This window comes from Budorcas taxicolor, chromosome 14 (genome assembly GCF_023091745.1).
Source record: "Budorcas taxicolor isolate Tak-1 chromosome 14, Takin1.1, whole genome shotgun sequence".
In the NCBI taxonomy this organism is placed as follows: Eukaryota; Metazoa; Chordata; class Mammalia; order Artiodactyla; family Bovidae; genus Budorcas; species Budorcas taxicolor.
The window spans coordinates 82,311,838-82,333,380 of NC_068923.1; the positions used below are offsets into that span (position 1 = coordinate 82,311,838).

General features: G+C 40.6%; 1 protein-coding gene and 1 non-coding gene across 3 annotated transcripts in view; both read right to left on the reverse strand.

The window, feature by feature from the left end:
- Positions 1–3,986: 3,986 nt before the first annotated feature.
- NDUFAF6 (NADH:ubiquinone oxidoreductase complex assembly factor 6) overlaps positions 3,987–21,543 on the reverse strand; it is a 40,129-nt gene continuing 22,572 nt past the window's right edge. For both annotated transcript variants that reach the window (XM_052651722.1, XM_052651723.1), the window contains exons 4-9: positions 20,963–21,019; positions 16,597–16,699; positions 14,754–14,887; positions 14,057–14,158; positions 10,301–10,357; positions 3,987–5,278 (exon numbers count right to left, since the gene is read on the reverse strand). In XM_052651722.1, coding sequence (XP_052507682.1) covers positions 5,150–5,278; positions 10,301–10,357; positions 14,057–14,158; positions 14,754–14,887; positions 16,597–16,699; positions 20,963–21,019 — 582 coding nt within the window. In that variant the 3' untranslated portion in view covers positions 3,987–5,149. The remainder of the gene's footprint in view (positions 5,279–10,300; positions 10,358–14,056; positions 14,159–14,753; positions 14,888–16,596; positions 16,700–20,962; positions 21,020–21,543) is intronic.
- Positions 13,316–13,450, reverse strand: LOC128059712 (small nucleolar RNA SNORA14). The gene has a single exon (XR_008200635.1). It is a non-coding gene; the product is annotated as a small nucleolar RNA SNORA14 (small nucleolar RNA).

Sequence of the window (21,543 nt, forward strand, 5' to 3'; positions counted from 1 at the left end):
AAAAGACACAGAACACCAAGGCAGGATTGTTTAACGAGAGAAGGGTGACTCAAAGGAAAACAGTATCTATACTGGGTGATAAAGTCAACCCATAGACTTATCCAGTAAGAATATTCTATTTCAAATCTGATTCAAAAGGTATGCTTATTAAATATATGATTACACCAGAAATAATGAAAATAATATTCATAAGCATATATACAAAATACATGTATTATGGACCATTTGTGAATGGCCCAGTATTTCCAAATTTCATGCCATTTTTCAAACCCAAACACCTTAATGTGTCTGTAATTTATCTTTCCAGCCTCTTTCCTTACACGCTGCTTTTCAATTTTACCCCACAGTCCAGACACTTGAATGCCATATACACTGTCCACTCACCACTTTCTGACATGAACTTCCAGTTCATCCCTTACATATAAGCCCCAATCCATTAACATTTCCTTGGAGCCCACCACCCCACCTTATACTGTGGCACGTTCATCCAGACCATGAAGATTTATGGAGCAGCAACAGAATCAATGATAGGTTCTGGGGATACAGAGATGAATGGAACATGGTCTTGTACTCAAGAACTTTGGGTGAGCGAGGGACAGACAGGTAAACAATAGTTAAAATGCAGTCCGCTTGCAGGGAGAACTCATGGCTACGCTTAGTGGACCCAGCCTCCAGTTATTTGTAATCACTTGTTATTAATCCATCATTCACAAATTCTCCTAAACCACTGTTTGCAAACTCAAGTCTTACAGAGCAAGCAGGTAACATAAATTTATCAGGCTGGGAGATAATAGCTCACGCTGATAACTGTCTGATCTAAAGGCATTAAATTTCTTTTTTAAATGCCATGCTTGAAAATCAAAATGTGCCTGTCTTCTATTTACTAGGTTAACATCATTTAGTGTCTACTCCATGTAGTCCCTGTCCCTCTTCTAGGCATTTTACATGTTGAAGCTGATACTGTGATTCTACCCATTTTACAAGTGGAACAACTGAGGCAGCAGAGGGTCCTCATAACTTGCTGAGGGCTGTTAGGGTGGCGAAACTGGAGCCTGAACAGTCAGGCTCCTTCAGAGTAGTACTTCACAGCATTATACTGCTGTGTCCAAACTTTCAAAATTCCTTTATTCAGCTTACACTACATAGTTACATATTTAATAATGTGCCAAATATCACTTTTTTGTTGTTGAACAAACTCTTTTAATCAGTATATACAGACTTAATGCAAAAAAAAAAAAAATCTATCTGTTCACTGTTTGATAAATTTCATCACATTCCTTGCTTACAATCATTTTTCTCATTTGAAGGTTCTGATTCTTTAGAAAGAACATTGTAGCTATACCCCCAAAAATACATGTTCACTACAGGAGAAAGTGGAGAGAGTGAAGTGTTTAAGGTATTCATGGTCATGTAAGAAATGAATCGCCAGTCTATGTTCGATACAGGATACAGGATGCTTGGGGCTGGTGTACAGAGATGATCCAGAGAGATGTTATGGGGTGGGAGGTGGGAGGGAGGTTCAGGATTGGGAACTCATGTACACCCGTGGCGGATTCATGTCAATGTATGGCAAAACCAATACAGTAAAGTAAAATAAAGTAAAAATAAAAATAAATTAAAAAAAAGGTATTCATGGTATTCTCACAACTCCTGGTAGCTCAGCTGGTAAAGAAGCCGCCCACAATGCGGGAGACCTGGGTTTGATCCCTGGGTCAGGAAGATCCCCTGGAGAAGGGAATGGCTGGCTACCCACTCCAGTATTCTGGCCTGGAGAATTCCATCGACTGTATAGTCCATGGGGTCACAAAGAGTCGGATACGACTGAGCGATTTTCATTCAATTCTTTAGAAAAAACTTTGTAGATATACCCCCCAAAATACATGTTCACTACATGAGAAAGTGGAGAGTGAAGTGATTAAGGCATTCATGGCATTCTCACAACTACTCCCCACCTCCTCTCCCCTCCTTCCAGTCCATCTCCAATACCCTTCCCAATTCTGGATGCATGTGGTTTATTGTTAGTCCTCCAAACAGCAGGATAACGTTTGGTTTCCAGTAACTGTCAGCATAACGTTTATACCCCTATGGCTCTTTCTGGACAAGGCAATCCATCAGGCCAGTGTCTTCAGAAAAGTCCTATTAATACCAGCTAAAACAAATCCAAGGACACGGAGGCATCTGGTGCAACAGGCAAGATACAAACTCCTGAGTCGGTGATCTTAATTTAGAACATTTCACTAGATCAGGAGATGTAGTCACTTTTTAGTCACGAACTTCCCTAAAAACTCTGAACATTATATTCTTTTCACTTAAGTAAGCTGAAGCCAGAAAATTTAAGATTCTTGCTAGAGGCTGTATCAGTTCTGCCTCCTGGCCTTTGTTCCTACTGCTTCCTCAGCAAAGACCTCCCCACAACACCTGCACCCCCTTCCCAAACCCTGCCTCCTATCCCAACTTCCTGAAATTCCTCATGTGTCCCCTCCTCTGGGAAACCTTTGACCTCCAAAGTGGCTATGCGTCCCTCCCATGTGTACTCAGTGACCAGCATGTAATATCTATTTCAGTTGCCTATTTACTTCTCTGATCTGTAGTTACAAATATATGTAAATATACTTTTTAGCCCAATTTGTACCTAAATTTATTCAGTAATATTTCTGGAAAAAAAAATTGTGCCATTGAGCTTTAAACTTGGCTGTTTATTTTACAATCTCAAGAATGGTAAAAAATATATATGGGTTGTGAGCTTTGGCATTGAACTAATGTGGGTTTGGCATCCGACTCTAGTTCTAATGGCTGTGTGACCTTGAACTGAGGCAGTTTTATCCTTCGGAAAATAAAGACCTACTCGCTGTCAAGATTAAAGCGAAGGGGCGCAGAGCACATCACCTGTGCAAGTTCGTGCTAAGTGTTAACTGCTGCTTTACTTCTCAGGAGACATTTAACTTTCATCAAAAGGAGAGATTTAACCAAAAGGACACAAAAAATAATGCTAGCTGACTGGGGAACTATTCAATGTATTTTATGATAAGCAACGTTACCTACATTGAGATTAACACTTAACATTTGTTATCTGTTGCTCTCCACCTATTCAATATCAAAATGTGTCTTAAATGTCTTAAATGAAAATGTATCTGACTCCTTTAAATGCTCTAATAAAAAACAGATCTGAAAAATAAAAAGCAATGTTGGCACCACCTAACGGAGTATCTTTAATTCCAGGAAATTAATAGTACAGTAAACATCAATGAATAATAAGCTATCTCAATCTCTAGGAGGCTGGAAACTTCATCCAAATCTCTAAGCATCAAATTTAAAAGGACTTAGAAAGTGTTTTGAAATTATTTGCTTAACAGTAAATTGGCTTCTGAGCCAGTAAAAAATCCAGTAATCCAGTTGAGTGTTTAAGCTCTTCTTTTTAACCCTTCTTAGACAGGAACTAAGATGCTTAGTAGCCAACTGCTGCCAAGTTTAACCTGAGACCCAAAGACAGTGCTTACAAATAGACCGTCTCTATGGACGGAGGAGCCTGGTGGGCTGCAGTCCGTGGGGTCGCTAAGAGTCGGACACGACTGAGCGACTTCACTTTTACTTTTCACTTTCCTGCATTGGAGAAGGAAATGGCAATCCACTCCAGTATTCTTGCCTGGAGAATCCCAGGGACAGAGGAGCCTGGTGGGCTGCCGTTTATGGGGTCGCACAGAGGCGGACACGACTGAAGCGACTTAGCAGCAGCAGCAGCAGCAATGAACTTTTCAACTCTGGACCATTCGGAATTCCAAGAGGAAATGTGTCCCATTTCCGTGGGTTTTCCTCTTTTAGCTCTCTAAAGCCTCGGGATTAAGTATGAAGATCTTCTTTCACCATCAGTATAATCCATAAGTACACTAACATAAACAACTGCACTGTATCTTAATTCATTTATACATTTATTAATCTCCACTTGCTCTAAATCAGAAGCCATACTAAGAACTGGGGCGGGGGGCGGGTCCCAAGAAGAATAAAACAATGTATTCCTGCTCTTAAGCAGCTCTCAGTGTTGAGTTTTATTTGCAAAAATGTAATATTTTAAGCCATCATTAATTCACAACTGAAGCAGGCACTTATTCATAGCTGAAACCACAGACTTGAGATGGGACAGAGAAATGGCACAACGGAGGCGGAGTGGGCAGGAGACGAGATCACTAAAAACACAAGAAAAGGAACCAGGGTGTCATTCTGGGCTGCGAGCTAGAGCCTCATTCAGAATCCAGATCCGCCAGCTACGAGCGACACAAACAATTCTGCTTTTTGCAATTAGTATGTATTTTATAATTAAAACTCTTTAATTACCCCAAACGTTCCTTGTTTCATAGTTTTGATGATCAGATGAGAACACCAGTCAAAGTACATGGCACAGAGCTTTTTAACTGGGAAGCTCAACTAGTCCACTAGTGTTTTAAAATGGAGTATCCCCTTAATCAATTATTAACACAATTTTGTTAATTTAATTGACATTAACACACGTTTTGTTAAGAAGAGCTTTGTTCATGATGATAATGCTCGATGACAGAGAGTGAAGCAGAAAGGTAAACAAAAAAGTAAAAGCCTTGAAGTCAGCCAGACCTAAAACCACATTAGGGTTGGAGCCCTTGACAGTCTGCCACCTGAAGGAAGTTATTTTATCATCACGGACAAATTTTCACAGGGTGGGAAAGAATATTAGAGATATGAAGGCCTCAAATGCTGATGCTCACTTCACTCTTCGTGATCCCTAAATAAAGCATTTCCCAGCTGTACTGGGTGCCTGGGGTCTGGCTGCTCAGCACACAAACCCAGTCCTACTTCAGCCCCTTCCCGGTTCCTCTGCAACGCTGAGAGGGAGGGGAGCTGCCACTGCCCCGCCCTCTGGCGGCAGAAGCACGGCCTGCACCTCAGCGCAGCTGGGACGGGCTCCGCTCCCGGGAAGGTCTGCACTGCTGCCGACAAGGGCCGAGCCGGGGGCAGAATCCTGGCCCCCTGGCCCCACAGCAACTTCTCATCCATTCTGTGACCTACACACTCCTCTGATAAATTCATTTTCTCCTTAAGTAGCTCCTGTTGTGTGTAAACAAGAACCCTAAATCAAGGATACTTCCGTAAAACTAATAAATATCAGTGCCATGAAATTATTTCAGTATCTTTTTCTCCATGACTGAATATACAAAGATAACGGGAGCAAAGGATTCTTCCGCTGTAAAGATGGGTGGAATAGATCAAAACCCACTTGTTGAATTTTCTTTAAATAGTCCTCCAGAGCAACCTAGAAAAAGAGAATAATGGTCACCAGATCATATGGATTAAGTCTTTTAAAGAAACAAAAATAAAACCAGCAGGTATTAAGGCTACTTTAGTATTCCTGAGATGGTCTTCTGCATGCTAAGACTGTAAACGAGAATTTTTAAGAGAGAGAAAATAAAGACATCTTCTAAGACGTTTGGAAGTTATGAAGCTAGTTAAACTGTATCACAGAGCTAGGACTAGAAATATCAAGCCAATTCGGATCATAATTTATAGTGTTCTGGTCAAAATGTAAAAAGAAATGATTTGCAGATCTTATTACTAGATTCTGTAGAATACAAAAGGGGTGTTTCAATTAAGGAAAAGGAACACCCACCCCCCCGGCCCCCTGCACAGAAATGCACTGTGCCATGGCCCGGAGCCCAGGTTGCTTAAAACAATATTTTGTGAAAAAGTTCAGAGTCTCTATATTTTTGTTAGAAGAAAATCTGCAACCAGGGAAAACAATCCTAGGTCCCTTAGAGGTCATGCCATGCTCCCCCATCACACAAAACTTGGCAAAGTTTTCTCTGGGATGGGGGCGGGGGGGCAGGTTGGAAGACACTGCCGATGAGCAGTGCTCTTCATGGTTTTCAATGTTACTAATCTGTAAATTTTTATCATATTGCAGTAACTTCTTATTACACAGAGAAGCACCTAGTTTGGCACTGCACAATGCGAAGCGGCCCCACCGCCCTCCCACCCACGCGCACAGCGCCCCCTGGAGTTCTGCGGCACAACCTGGGTGTCCACAGCTGGCTGGGGCTCGTCTACAGGACTGGGTTTTCTCCCATACACTATCAACGAATAAGTTTACATATCAATTCAGTCTCTACTTCTGAATCTCTCAACTTATATACACACATCAGGTATGTGCATGAAAGCGCACAGCTGCAAAAGACTTGGAAACAGTCCAGAAGTTCTTTGACAGAAACAAATAAATAAAATGTTCGCATGATGAAACATTCAGCTGCAGTGAAATTAAAATGTATTTAGATGGAATAATATGGATAAATCTTAGCAACAGTATATGTGTGTGTGTGTGTGTAACCTAGAAGAAATAAACAGAAAATGACCCATTTTTATAAAGCTCAAAAACAAAAACTAAGCAACATACTGGTTAGGAATATATAAAATGGGAAAATTTTTAAAATAATAAATACCAAGTCCAGGACAGCTACCTGGAGGAGGAAGGCAGAAGTAAGGGGATGAGACGGAGAAAACACATGAGCACAATGGAACAGCAACATTCTAGTTTCTGGATGGAGCAGCGAGTTCACGGGTATTCATTATGTTATGCTTCACAATACATGCATACATATATAGATATAGTCATTTGTAGATATCAAATAAAAAACACTTTAAAAAAGAATAAAAGAAAAACCTCTGAAGGTATTTTAGTGGACTCTCACATGTTCTCTTTGTTTTGGGGGAAAAAAGCTCATATTATTCATAATGTTCTGTGACTCATTCTTTGGCTGTGGGAGATCATCATTGCGGCACGCAGGCTTCTCCAGCTGTGGTGACCGGCTTAGCTGCCCTGCGGCACGTTCAATCTTCCTAGACCAGGGATCAAACCCGTGTGTCCTCTGAACTGGAAGGAGGACTCTCAACCACTGGACTCTACTGTAACCTGTTTTTTTGAATCATTCAATATATTGTGATTAACTTTTCATCTCTAAGAATTTTATTATGTACATTTTAATAGTTTTATCATATCCAATTACAGGAATAGTTACTGAAATTAAGGTGCAAGCACATAATAAATAATTATACGGCCATAAAATATTAATAAATATTTTTAATGATGTGGTCAAATGCTTGATAAATAGGATACTACCATATAAAGTGTGATTTTAAATACACACAGAAATTCATTAAAAAAAAAGAACAGAGTAAATAGCTTTTTATCTCTGGGTCCAGGAACTGTGCTATTTATGGCATGATAATTATTTTCTTCTAAAATTCTTTTTATATTGTCCAAATCTCTATTATGATAATATATTACTTTTATAATCAGGAGAAGATTTCACTGAAATACAAATGAAACAGACCTCAAAATTAGAGCTCAGCTAAGCATTCACAAATCAGGATTTGGTTCAAAGTCTGAGTAAGTGAGTAAGTGAGTAGCTCAGTCGTTTCTGACTCTTTGCGACCCCATGGACTGCAGCCCACCAGGCACCTCCGTCCATGGGATTCTCCAGGCAAGAATACTGGAGTGGGCTGCCATTTCCTTCACCAAGCAAAGTCTACTGCTAAGTCACTTCAGTAGTGTCCGACTCTGTGTGACCCCATAGACGGCAGCCCACCAGGCTCCCCCATCCCTGGGATTCTCCACGCAAGAACACCGGAGTGGGTTGCCATTTCCTTCTCCAAGGCATGAAAGTGAAAAGTGAAAGTGAAGTCTCTCAGTCGTGTCCGACTCTTAGCAACCCCATGGACTGCAGCCCACCAGGCTCCTCCATCCATGAGATTTTCCAGGCAAGAGTACTGGAGTGGGATGCCATTGCCTTCTCCGAAGCAAAGTCTGGCTAATGGCAAATAAATTGTTCAAGGTAACAAATTCATTGTGAAACTTTCAAAGATCTTATAATTTCTGAATATAGCTTCTGAAAACCATGGGCTTCTCTGGTAGCTCAGCTGGTAACGAATCCGCCTGCAATGCAGGAGACCCTAGTTCGATTCCTGGGTTGGAAAGATCTGTTGGAGAAGGGATAGGCTTACCCACTCCAGTATTCTTGGGCTTCTCTTGTGGCTCAGCTGGTAAAGAATCTGCCTGCAAAGGAGGAGACCTGGGTTTGATCCCTGGGTTGGGAAGATCCTCTGGAGAAGGGAAAGGCTACCCACTCCAGTATTCTAGTCTGGAGAATTCCATGGACTGTATAGTCCACGGGGTCGCAAAGAGTCGGACACAACTGATCGACTTTCAATAGCACTTCACTTTTCTGAAAACCTCATCTATAGAGAACAACATATGCTACCCCGGGCAAGTCATTTTCAAGTCATTTTTAATCAGCAGAACCTTTTCTTTGAAGAAAGGAATTAACAGATGCCCCACACACAAAGCACATGGGGTGAGACGAGCCCCGGCTGGAATGAGGAGTAGGACAGCAGCAGCTCCCTGGGACTGTCACGCAGTCCCGCCACTTTCTCCTCGCACAGTTTGGAAACTGAGAACTGGGCTCCAGCCCCAGGAGTCTCTCTGATCCATTAGGTCTGCAGTGCACCCCCAAATCTGCATTTCCAACAGGACCCAAGGCAGATACTGCCAGCCCAGGGACCATGCCACCAGCCCAAGAGACTGGTTCTTGGCCTAGCTGCACTTCACGATTTCTGGGGGAACTTGTAAGTGGTATCAATGCCTAGACTCTACCTCTTAGACACTGTGATTTAGTTGGTTTAGAGATAAGTCCAACATTGTTTTCTTTTAAAAGTTTCAAGTGATTCTGACAGACAACCAGAGTTGAGAACAACCTTTTTTTCCACAAAAGTGAACAAAACAGTCTTTAACCTTCTTGGGGCTTATAAGTCAAAACAGGTGATGGTACATCACCAAATGATCAAATAAATAGCAATTAAAAATGGTGATTTAGAACGTGTTGACATAGAAAGAGAGGCTTGACATCTCATTTATACCAAAAACACACATATAATTATATGAATATAAAAAGTCCGAAAAGATGAACAGACATTATCTCTGGAAAGGATGGAATTGAGAAAAGATTCCAACTTTTCTTCTGCCTCTTGTTATATGAACATCTAAAATATTAACGTATTACTTTCACAATAAGTAAACTCAGTAAAGAAACGAAATGATTTCAAACACTCAGATTTGAGACCTAGGACAAAAGATGTCAAGGGACAGAAGTGAATCTTTGAACATAGAGAGAAAGGTAGAAGGTATGTTTGGTACTGTAGACAAAGCTTGAGTTTTCCATTTTCAAACATCACAAATCTTTGAACCTTGGTCTATAAAATGAAGTAAACCACACTGAAGAATAATGTATGAGATGATCTAGCTCAGAATCTGTTTCCCATAATAGGTGCTACTAACCAGAAGTTAGTCTCATTTTTTAATGTATTTTACAACAATGGTTCCTGAACCTGGCTACACATCAGAATCACCTGGGTAATTAAAAAATTAAAAATCATCACAAATCCTCTTCGGAATGCACCCCCCACAACCACAAGAGTCTGAGTCTTAGTAAGAAGACCCCCAGGAATCAGTATCTTTGAAGAGGCTTTCTGAGATGATTCTGATGCAGCCAGCTCAGCACTGCACTTTCAGGAACCAGGGCTACATTATGGCCACTACTGAGAAAAAGGTAACAAGTACACCATTAAGTCATACTTACATGGCTGCTGCTGCTAAGTCGCTTCAGTCATGTCCGACTCTGTGCGACCCCATAGACGGCAGCCCACCAGGCTCCCCCGTCCCTGGGATTCTCCAGGCAAGAACACTGGAGTGGGCTGCCATTTCCTTCTCCAATGCATGAAAGTGAAAAGTGAAAGGGAAGTCGCTCAGTCGTGTCTGACTCTTAGCGACCCCATGGACTGCAGCCCACCAGGCTCCTCCGTCCATGGATTTTCCAGGCAAGAGTACTGGAGTGGGATGCCACCGCCTTCTCTGACTTATATGGCTAGAAGCAGCCTAACACTCCTATGAGGTGGTTTCTCCTGTGATTCCCATTTTACCTATGAGTAAACTGAGGGACATAATGATTAAGGAACTTGTTCCACAGTAAGTGACAAAGCAAGTTCAAACCAATGCGGTCCGGCAGCAGTCAGCACTAATGACAATTCCACTCACCTGCCTCTGGGGAACACAGGCATGACCTTCACCAAGAGCAGAATGTTAACTAACAAAACCTACCCTAAGGGACGAAAACAAAAACAAATACTAGAGACTAAAGAACTGCACTGGAAACCTTATTTAAAAAAAAAAAAAAAAAGCTATACACATCTGCTTTAATAATTAAACAACTTACTCTGTTAATCTACTTACAGTCTGAAGAAAAGCAGGAAATGCTTTCACAGGAACACTTCTGTGGAAGGACCTAGCCTAAAAAGGGAAGACAAAAGAAAACTGGTTGGAAAGACAAGTATTTCTGGAAATTAACCCTCTCCCCCTGAAAGTGAACACAAAGCAACACCAGCAGTTCCAAACAGCACAGCCAGGGCCTTTCTTGAAAACAAGAAAACAGTTATCTCCTGCTGGTTGAGATTAACTTGCCAAACCTAAAGAAATCAGGAAAAGGCACTATATTAAGAATTCTATTCGTCTTTAAAAAAAATTATTTATTTTATCTGACTCTGCCAGGTTTCACGTGTGGCTGCAGCACGTGGGATCTAGTTCCCTGACCAGGGACCGAACCCAGGCCCCTTGCATTGGGAACATGGAGTTTTATAGTGACTGGACCACCAGGAAGTCCCAAGAATTCTATTCTTTCTGACGTTTGGTTTTGGTATTTCCAGCTGCCACAACTTTGACCACCACTGCCCCCCGCCACACACAGAGGAACCCTGGATACAGAAGGCCACCTGCAAATGATATGTGGATCTCAACTGCGTGGAAGGCTGGCACCCTAAGCCCTGTGGTTGTACAAGGGTCGACTGTATTTGCACATCAGTCCCAGCACCTCCCCAGCCTGGACGTCAGCCTCTCTCGTCTAGATGACTATAAGACCCTCCCAGCCACGCTTCCTGTGTCTGTGTTCCCCTACCGTTAATTCCTGTCACACAATTAGCCAAATTAATGTCATGAAGTCACTGTTTAAATTAACTCCCTGATAGATCATGTCTCAACTAGTCATCTTAGAATTCAAAGGCCTCCACATCTCGAAACTAATCTTACCTATCCAACCCAGTTCCCTAATGCCCTGGACTACAAAGCCTCGACCCACCTGGAGTAATGCCTACCCTCCAACCTCCCCAAGCCCACTTCTGTCTACAGACCTCTGTTTACATCGTCAGAAACTGCTTCTACTTCCTGACTCACTTCTCAACCCACTGTACTCCGGTTTTACTCCATCTACTAAAACTGCTCTCTTCGAGATCATTCACAATTTACTGATCAGCATCCTTCTTTTCTCTTCAATCTCTCTGAGGAATGCAGGACTTTAGCATTTCCAGTTCTTGGAATCTGCTCCTCCCTTAGGTTTCCAGCACACTGACTCCGAGTTCTCCTCCTTCCTAATAAACGGCCCTTTCTCTTCCTACCTGAGAACTGGAGGTGGGTTCACGGTTCGGCCTTTGGCCTTCCTGCCTAGATATACACTCTCTTTGGACAACGGCACATCCACACCTGGAGCTTTAACCCTAAGCCTCCCACCTGGGTGCCTCCCCGGGCTGTGTCTCCAGTTCTGACCCCCTCTTACAGCCGTCACCCTGCAACCTGCATTCTGGCCCACTGCCTTACATGCCCTCGAATCCCCTTAAATTCAGTGACGCCCGGAGACTACTGATCAGCAGCCAGCACACCACTGCTTTTCTACTGCAGTCTCTGACTGGCACCAGCACGATCTATAGTTGAACTTCATGGAACCCTGGACTTTCCTGCTCCTGGCCCTGCTGCAATCCAATCAGTGATCAAGTCTAGTTGCTTCTTCCTCTGTTCCGTGTGTGCCAGGTGCTGTGCTCAGTCGCCGCAGTCGTGTCCAACTCTTTGCGACTCCATGGACTGTACCCACCGGGCTCCTCTGTCCATAGGATTTTTCAGGCAAGGATACCAGAGCAGGCTGCCATGCCCTCCTCTAGGGGATTTCCCGAGCCAGGGATTGAATCCGCATCTCCTGCATCACAGGTGAATTCTCTACTGCTGAGCCATTGGGGAAGCTCGTTATATGCATATATGGGCTTCCCTGGTGGCTCAGAGGTTAAGCATTTGCCTGGAACGCGGGAGATCCGGGTTCAATGTCTGGGTCAGGAAGATCCCCTGGAGAAGGAAATGGCACCCCACTCCAGTACTCTTCCCTGGAAAATCCCATGGACGGAGGAGCCTGGTGGGCTGTAGTGAGAGACTTCACGTTCACTTTTCACTTTCATGCACTGGAGAAGGAAATGGCAATCTGCTCCAGTGTTCTTGCCTGGAGAATCCCAGGAACAGTGGAGCCTGATGGGCTGCCATCTATGGGGTCGCACAGAGTCGGACATGACTGAAGTGACTTAGCAGCAGCAGCAGCATGTATGTATATACATTCACATACATACATATAAAACATGTACCCTCCCTAAATCAGACACTCTTTATTTTTTAATGACTTCTTATGGCTGAATTAGTTGGTAAGTATTAAATTAATTGGCAAGTATTAAACCTAGACAGCACACTAAAAAGCGGAGACATTACTTTGCCAACAAAGATCCATATAATCAAAGTTGTGGTTTTTCCAGTAGTCATGTACGGATGTGAGAATTGGACCAAGCCAGAGAATTGATGCTTTTGACTGGGGTGTTGGAGAAGACTCTTGAGAGTCCCTTGGACTGCAAGGAGATCAAACGAGTCAATCCTAAAGGAAATTAACCCTGAATATTCACTGGAAGAACTGATGCTGAAGCTGAAACTCCCAATACTTTGGCATCTGATGCAAAGAATTGACTATTGGAAAAGACCTGATGCTGGGAAAGACTGAAGACAAGACAAGGGGATGGCAGAGGATGAGATGGTTGGATGGCGTCACCCACTCAATGGACATGAGCCTGAGTAATCTCCAGGAGATAATGAAGGACAGGGAAGCCTAGCGGGCTGCAGTCCACAGGGTTGCAGAGTCGGGCACGACTGAGCAACTGAACAACCACAAAGTATTAAATATGGGAATCACTTCTTTGAATTTTCTGGGCTTTAATAACTTAAGTGGAATTTTTAATTTCAGAAACTATTTTGACTGAGCAAACTAGATAAGTTACAAAAATACTTGCTGCAACAAATTTGCTCTTACATTGTATACTGCGAATGAGCACACCTGCAAGATTCAAAGACCACCATGGTTTCGGTGACACACTTCCCTCTTACCAATCTCTTAGGAGATGTCACAGGTATGAAATGAGACTGAGTCACAGGACAGGCACAGCCCTTTGGACTCCCCTGCAATTCCTGTGGCATTCACTCATATCCTGGAAGCAATCAGGTTGAAGCTACCAAGAGGGTTTAAGAATGCAATAGATCAGATACCCTTTCAAATGTGGCAATAGCAAATGATTTACTAGAGATGATTATTAGAGTATGCAGGATGGAAGCCAAATATAGCCCGGTGAACAGGGTCACAGTGGTGAGGGCCTTGAGGTAAAAATACACATAGAACGTGTATTCAAAAAAGGTTAACTGGGAGGGAAAAGTAAGAAACAGAAGGGTCCCACAGGCTGCTCAATAAAAACAGTAGCAACAAACTAGAAGATAAACAGGGCAAGTTGTCAGAGATGCCAGCTGAAAACACCAGCTGGGAACTGCTGAGGATGGAAAGTTCTGGAAGGGCAGAAGAGGAGAGGCATCAGCCTTGACAAGGCAGGAAGACACACTCTCGCCTGAGAGACAGAAACAGTGAGCGGACGGGTCCCAGGGGAGCCTCATGGAGGAAGCTGAGGAGGAAAAAGGGGGATTTTTAAAAAGTGGGAAAAGTTTACAATAGTCCCTGAGATACATTTGCTGGGATTTCAGTGAGCAATGGATACACATTGTTAAACAGAAAACGCTACAACCAACCATTAGGAGTAGCCATGGCTAGAAACGATGGTTTCCTAAATGATTCGGCCAAAGGAGGCTACTTACGTGCTTTAGGTGCAAGTGTGCCTGGCTGGCAACATCATATACCACATCTCTCACATTCCTATCTTGACTCTTCCGTAGAAAATCCTCTTGTGAAACACCATGCTACACAGGAAAATGCACGTTACGTTAGGAATCAAAGCACACTTAAAACTAATTCAGCTCAAGACAACAAGTGACAGAACAATATGTACAGTAAAATGCCTCTTATGGTTTTTCAAATACAGCTATATGTACGTGTCACACACAAACACACTGGCTCTCCCAGAAGAATATGCAACAAGATGCTAAGTAACGACAGTAGTACCTGGAACAAAATAAACAAATGGATAAGAAATTTAAAACAGACAATAATGAACCTCATCCAGAAAACAAAGGTTCTCATAAACAGCAATTTTTCTTAAGGATTACTTCCTCCTTTAAAGTAAAAGAACAGGCTAAGGTGAACACTAGGAATAATTATGTAATTGCTTAGAAGGGAATGAGGCTATACCAAGTGAGGTTGTCTGGACCTTCTTACACATAGCTCCACCACGACCTAAAATGCCTGATTGATAAAACTCTGACTTGGTAATTCTGGAGCAAAAATGCAATAAGCATGTGTTTCAAAGAAGTTACTAGAAGACTAAAGAACTAAGAAGAGAATGTCCTTCTCCATATTCTTAAGGTAAATAATTAGGAGTACGAGTAACAGCCTTACCAGCATACAAATGTCCATGGGAAGGAACACCCTTCTCCTGCTACCGTGATAGGGTGTGGCTCTCAAGCAAGTGACAATGCCTTGTGCTTTCCCAATGTGGCTGGCAGCATGGTCTGCATGAAGGTCCTTTATGCCTGTGATTCCAGAAATCTAACAATTAGGCTGCTCTTTTCTCTTCAAACGCGCAACAAGTCAATACAAGCAGCATAGGGAAATCACCTTAACAGGTAAAAGGTGTTTATCCTGTGCTTCACATCTGAAAAACAGGATTTATGTGAGCAAAACTGGGCACAAAGACAAGCTGATCATTTACCAGTAACAGGTTTCTGAACGTCAACTTTTAAATATAAGTTTCCTTAGACAACAGCATACCAAGAGCAGATTTGGAATTTTAATCAGCTCTTGTGGAAAACACGGCAAGTCTTGCATTTCTTCTCCTCAGTGCAATTTCCATATGACCTCATTCTAAGTATATGCTTAACAAACTTCCTGCTCTTTGCTCCCTCCTTTCACTGCGTTGGCAAACATGTCACTGAATGGGCAGGCAGAACAGGCCTGGGAAATTGGGTAAGGACTTGTATTATTCTTTTAGGCTGACATAAAGACATATTGCTTTCTTCAAATGGACAGTATTGTCCTTGCTCCAAATAATTCCATTACAATCCTCATGACAATAAGCCCTCACCAATTTAGAATAGAGTCAAAGGAGCAAAAATATCTCAACTCCATAGTTTGGGGTTTTGTTTTTTTTAAGAAAAATCTCATAAAAACTTACAGAGTTTTGTTTCTTCAACCTTTGTCTTAAACATGGGAAAGTACTATTGACAAAGAAGAAAGGAGTCAGATCATAGGTCTTCCAAACAGTAAGGGTTGCATAAAAAAGTAAAATCATCTGTAATTACCAGATTATTAATTATAGCATGAGGTAGCTAAAGTACTTTTACGAGAATCTGGGTATTTTCATTAGTCTGCATTCCATTCCAAAGAAAGGTATATATTATATGTCCTTTCTACCTCGAAAGAAAAAGAAAAGCTAGTCCTTTATAGCTGGTGCAAAGAAAAATTTTAACGTTAAACTGGTTAGACTGTCAAATTAAGAAAGACTGAAGTATTAAAGGTGTTATGTTAACAGCATGGAGGTTCCTTAAAAAACTAATAACAGAGTTACCATATGATCCAGCAAGTTTATGCCTGGGCATATATCCAGAAAAAGATGAAAACTCTCATTTGAAAAGATATATGCACCCCAATATTCACGGCAACACTATTTACAATAGCCAAGACATAGAAACAACCTAACTGTCTATCTGCAGATGAACAGAGTAACAAGGTGTGGTGCACACAGGCAATGGGATATGACTCAGCCATAAAAGAAGAACGACATGTGCCATTTGCAGCAACATGGATGGACCAGGGATTAGCACACTGAGTAACGTAAATCAGACAAAGACAAATGTTATATAATTCCACTCACATGTGGAATCTAAAAGATAATACAAATGAACTGCTTTACAAAACAGAAACAGACCCACAGACTTAGAAAACAAACTGACGGTTACCAAAGGGGAAAGGAGTGGGAGGGATAAATTAGGGGCATGGGACTGACAGATGCTCATCATTATATATGGAATAAACAACAAGGACTTAGCACAGGGAACTATATTCAGTATCTTGTAATAACTACAATGAAAAAGAATCTGAAAAAAAAGTATATATATAACTGAATCACTTTCCTGAATACCTGAAACTAACATAATGGTGTAGATCAACTATACTTCAATTAAAAAAAAGTATTTTCTTTAAGAAAGAGAAGTATAAAATAGAAAAGAAAAAAAAAACTTACCCAATATTTCTAGTATTAGGTAAAGAAGAGAACTCTGTGTATTTTCAGCATAATTTTCTAGTTCCTGGATATTACGATATGCTTTGTCATCCAAATTTTTTTCCTACAAACAAAATGCTTTATTTGTTTGATGAATGGGTAATAACTTATTTTAAAAATGCACAATTTTTCCCCTAAAGAAATGACTGTTAAATAATTAAAACTATTGGTATGAACTATTACACAATAAAATAAGATAAAAATAAAATTAAAATATTAAAGTCCTACATGTTCACTACTTACAAATCACCCCTCAAAATAATACCTCAGGAATAATCTCAATGCACAAATCACCATGGACGTGGGGTTGGCTTAATTTTTACTTGCTTCTAAAGTGTAAGGTCTTTTTTTACAGTTTATGAGGTTCTCACAGCAAGAATACTGTAATGGTTTACAATTTCCTCCTTCAGCTGACTCCCTGGAAAAGTCCCTGATGCTGGGAAAGACTAAGGACAGAAGGGGGCATCATGGGATGAGATGGTTGGATGGCATCACTGATGCAATGGACATGAACTTGGGCAAACTTTGGGAGATGACGAGGGACAGGGAGGCCTGGTGTGCTGCAGCACACGGGGTGGCAAAGAGTCGGACTCAACTGGATGACTGAACAACAACAAAGTGTAAGGTGGGGGCTTCCCTGATGGCTCAGCAGTAAAGAACCTGCATGCCAATGAAAAAGTCACAGGTTTGATCCCTAGGTTGGGAAGATTCTCTGAAGAAGGAAATGGCAAATCACTCAGGAATTCTTGCCTGGGAAAGCCCATGGACAAAGGAGCCTCATGGTCTACCATGGAGTCCCAAGAGAGTTGGATGTGACTTAGCCACCAAGCAATAACAAAGTCTAAGATATCATGGAGAAAATTACTTAACTGAGCGCCTATTTAATTAAGCATCTCAGACATTACTGCACTATTCCACAGTAATATTCCATAAAGTAACGGTTGATTACCAGAATACACTATACTCAAGAAACAGAAAAACGTCAATCTTAGAACAAGCACATCTAGCAACCTTTATAATACATTTAGAAAGTCTGCGTGGCCAAAATAATATTATTCCTCCATCCCTTCCTCCTGTTTTAAAACTAGGAGAAACTGGCACCAGCAATGAATCCCAGGGGAAAAAAATAGCCTCCAGATCTTTCACATTAAAAAAAAAAACAAACCTGAAACAATTCACACACCATAAAATCTTCTGAAGTATACAATTTCACGGTTGTAGTAAATTCCAAAGTTGTGCAATATTACCACTATCTAATTCCAGAATGTTCTCATCACCTCAGAAAGAATCCTGTATCTATGAAGTTGTCCCTTCCCGCCTTCCCGTCTCCTGATCGCCACAAACCACTAATGCACTTTCTGTCTCCATGGATTTGTCCGCTGCAAACATTTTATAAAAGTTCAGTGATACGATATGTGGCATTTTGTATCTGGCTTCTTTCAATTAGCGTATTTTCAAGGTTCACCCATGTTGGCAAATCTATTAGTATCTCATCCCTTTTAAATGAAGAAAATATATATAATATTCCATCATATGTTTATTCACTCATTCATAGACTCTGAGGCATTCTCACTTTTGGACTATTATGAATAATGCTGCTATGAAAATTTGTGTACAAGTTTTGTGAAGACACGTTTTCATTTCTCGTATCAACCTAGGAGTGAAATTGCCGGGTCTATGATAACTCCATGTTTAACTTTCTGAAGAATCTGCCAGTTTTTCCAAACAGCTGCACCATTTCACTTTTCCATCAGCATTGTACGAAGGGTCCCAGTATCTCCATATCCTCACCAGCACTTAACTATTGTTCATTCTTTACTGGAGCCATCCCAATGGGTATGAAGTAGTATTGCATTGTGGCTTGCTTTTTTAAAATTTCTATTTATTTATTTGTGGTTGTGCTGGCTTTTCTCTGGTTGCAGGGAGTGGGGACTGCTCTCCAGCTGCAGTGTGCGGGCTTCTCTTGTTGTGGACCACCGGCTCTGGGGCACGTGGCCCTCAGCAGTGACAACACGTGGGCTTGGTAGCTGCAGCTTACGGGCTTGAGCACAGGCCCAACAGTCATGGTGTACAGGCTGAGCTGCTCCACAGCAGGCGGGCTCTTCCCAGACCAGGGATCCAACCTGTCTCCTGCACTGGCAGGCAGATTCTTCACCCCTGAGCCATCAGGGAAGCCCCTTCATTGTTGCTTTGATTCCCATTTTCCTAGTGAAAAGATGCTGAGCATCTTTTTAGGGGTTTCTTATTTATGTATCTTTTTAAAAGAAATGTTTATCCAAATCTTTAAATTGGATTCCTTTTTTTAATTGTTGAGTTATATGTTCTTTATATATTCTAAACAACAGTCCCTTATCATATATATAACTGATAAGTATTTTCTCCCATTCTGTGGATTGTCTTTTTGTTTTCCTGAACCTTTTAAATTTTGATGAAGTCCAATTATCTACTTTTTAATTTTAATGCTTGTGCTTTCGTATCATATCTAAGAAATCACTGCCCAATATAAACTTAAAAAGATTTATGCCTATGTTTCCTCCTAACAATTTTACAGTTTTAACTTACATTTATATCCATTTTGGGTTAGTTTCTATACATGGAATGAGGCAGGAAACCAAAATCATTCTTTTGCATGTGGATATCTAGTTGTCCCAGCGCTGTTTGCTGAAAAGGCTGTTCTTTCCCCCACTGAATTATCTTCACACCCTTGTCAAAAATCAGTAGACTATCAATATATAGGTTTACTTCTGAACTCTCAATTCTATTCCATGCCAATATATGTGATTTATATGATCAATACATATTAATCAATATGTCTATGGAAGGCCAATGCTACACAGTTTGATTACTGTAACATTGTGGTTAAGTCTCAAAATTGGGAAATGAGTCCTTCAACTTTATTCTTCTTTTCTAAGATTCTTTTGATGACTTTGGGTCCCCTGCATTTCCACATGAATTTTAGGATCAACTTGTCAATTTCTGCAAAAAAAAAAAAGCAGCTGGAATTTTTTAAGGGACTGCATTGAATCTATAGATCAATGCATGAATACTGATCCAATCTTTTACTTTTATATATCCTTCTATGCAAATGCCAAATGTCATTTTCCATTAAACAATGGAAAAACTGTTTTGTTTTTTCATAAAAAAAGAGAGATTTTCCATTATCTGTCTTGAGTTCTCACATTTTCTTACATCATAAAAACAGAAGATATCTGAAAAACAGACTTTCGTCATACTAATTAATTCTATAAGCCAACTGAGAATTTTAAAATGTAAAAGTCATTATCTCATTTTGGCTTATATTATTACTACTGTAGCCTATGGTTATTAACAGATTTTATCCAAATAAACTCAGTAAACTTACATTTTCATGACAACAGTGTATGACAAATATTAGGTCAAGGACACTCAGCCAATAACGTGTCAGAAAGATCACACAGATCAGTCCCAGCCATCAAGCAATCTGCAAGCCTGGTTGGAACTAGAACTTAGTTCTAAGTGTAAGATTCTATATGCTAGAACCATCAGACTTTATTTATTCACTCTATTTGGACACAACTTCAAGCACTGGATGAGTATAATGGTATGTGTACAACTATTCTAGTTTTGATGAAATTAAGGAATTATCCATACTTTTTAAGGTCTGATTATCATATTATAGTTAGATTTTATACAAGCCTCTTTTCAATTTTTATTTTATATTGGAGTTGACTTGCAATGTTTTGTTAGTTTCAGGTACACAGCAAAGTGATTCAGTTATACAAGTACTAACATCTATTCTTCAGATTCTTTTCCCATTCAGGTTATTACAGAACTGAGTTTCCCGTGCTATACAATAGGTCCTTGTTGATTATCTGTTTTATACACATTGTATTTACAGATCAAATGATAACATGTCTGGGGTTTACTTTAAAATAATCGAATAGGGTTTAGTGAGGGAAGCTGGTAGAAAATAAATGAAATAACACTGGACATGGGTCTATAACTATTAAAGCTAGGTGACGGATACATGAAAGTATACTACACTATTTTCTCTATTTTTATGTAAGTCTGAACATTTCCTATTTTTAAAAAAACACCAAGATAGTAGAGCATGATATGCACACGCACGCCTCTGCCTGGACGCCCGTTTGCCTGTCTGTCTCCAGGCACAGGGGTAGGGGTTGAGGTAGGCGGCATGCAGTGATGGAGAACAGATAAAATGGCATAGTTCTCTAAAAGCCTCCTTCCTCCAAAATATTGATATACTTATTAAAACATTTCTTCCCTGAAGAATTAGCATAAGGATTAAAAGGGGAGAAAAAACAAGACTTGAGCAACTGCAACTTACTCTTTCATCAATGATTTTCATAAGCCATCTTTTAGTCAGATTATGTCTTCTGACAGCCTAAAAAAAAAAAAAGTTTTAAGTTTTTGGAAAGTACTACAAACGACTTCTGTAGACCTGAATAACATAAACCAAATACAAAACCAGGCCAGGGAACATTTGTAATAATTCATCACCAGACAGCAATGTTAAAAACCTAGGGAAAAAGAAAATGTCCCTAGAAAACATTTTAAAACATTTCCAAGAAAAGATAATATATCCAAAACTCTTTCACTACTCTTTTCCTTATACTATTAGTAATTAGTGAATCCACTTTCAAAACAAACAAAAAAACAAGAATTAAGCTGAGCAAGCTTCTCTCCGTGGTATGCCTTGACTTCTATGCTTACTACAAACTTTTCTCCCATAAAATGAAGACCCTATTTAATGAAAATAACCACTTTATAATAGAAAAGGCTAATACAGCTCCAAAGAAAACAATCTGTAGGGTACAGTGTTACCTTACAAGTAAAGACACTCCATTAAGAAAGAGCACACTTAGTGCTTAGATCCTGGTCTCTAATACCATTTCCATCCAAGGAAAC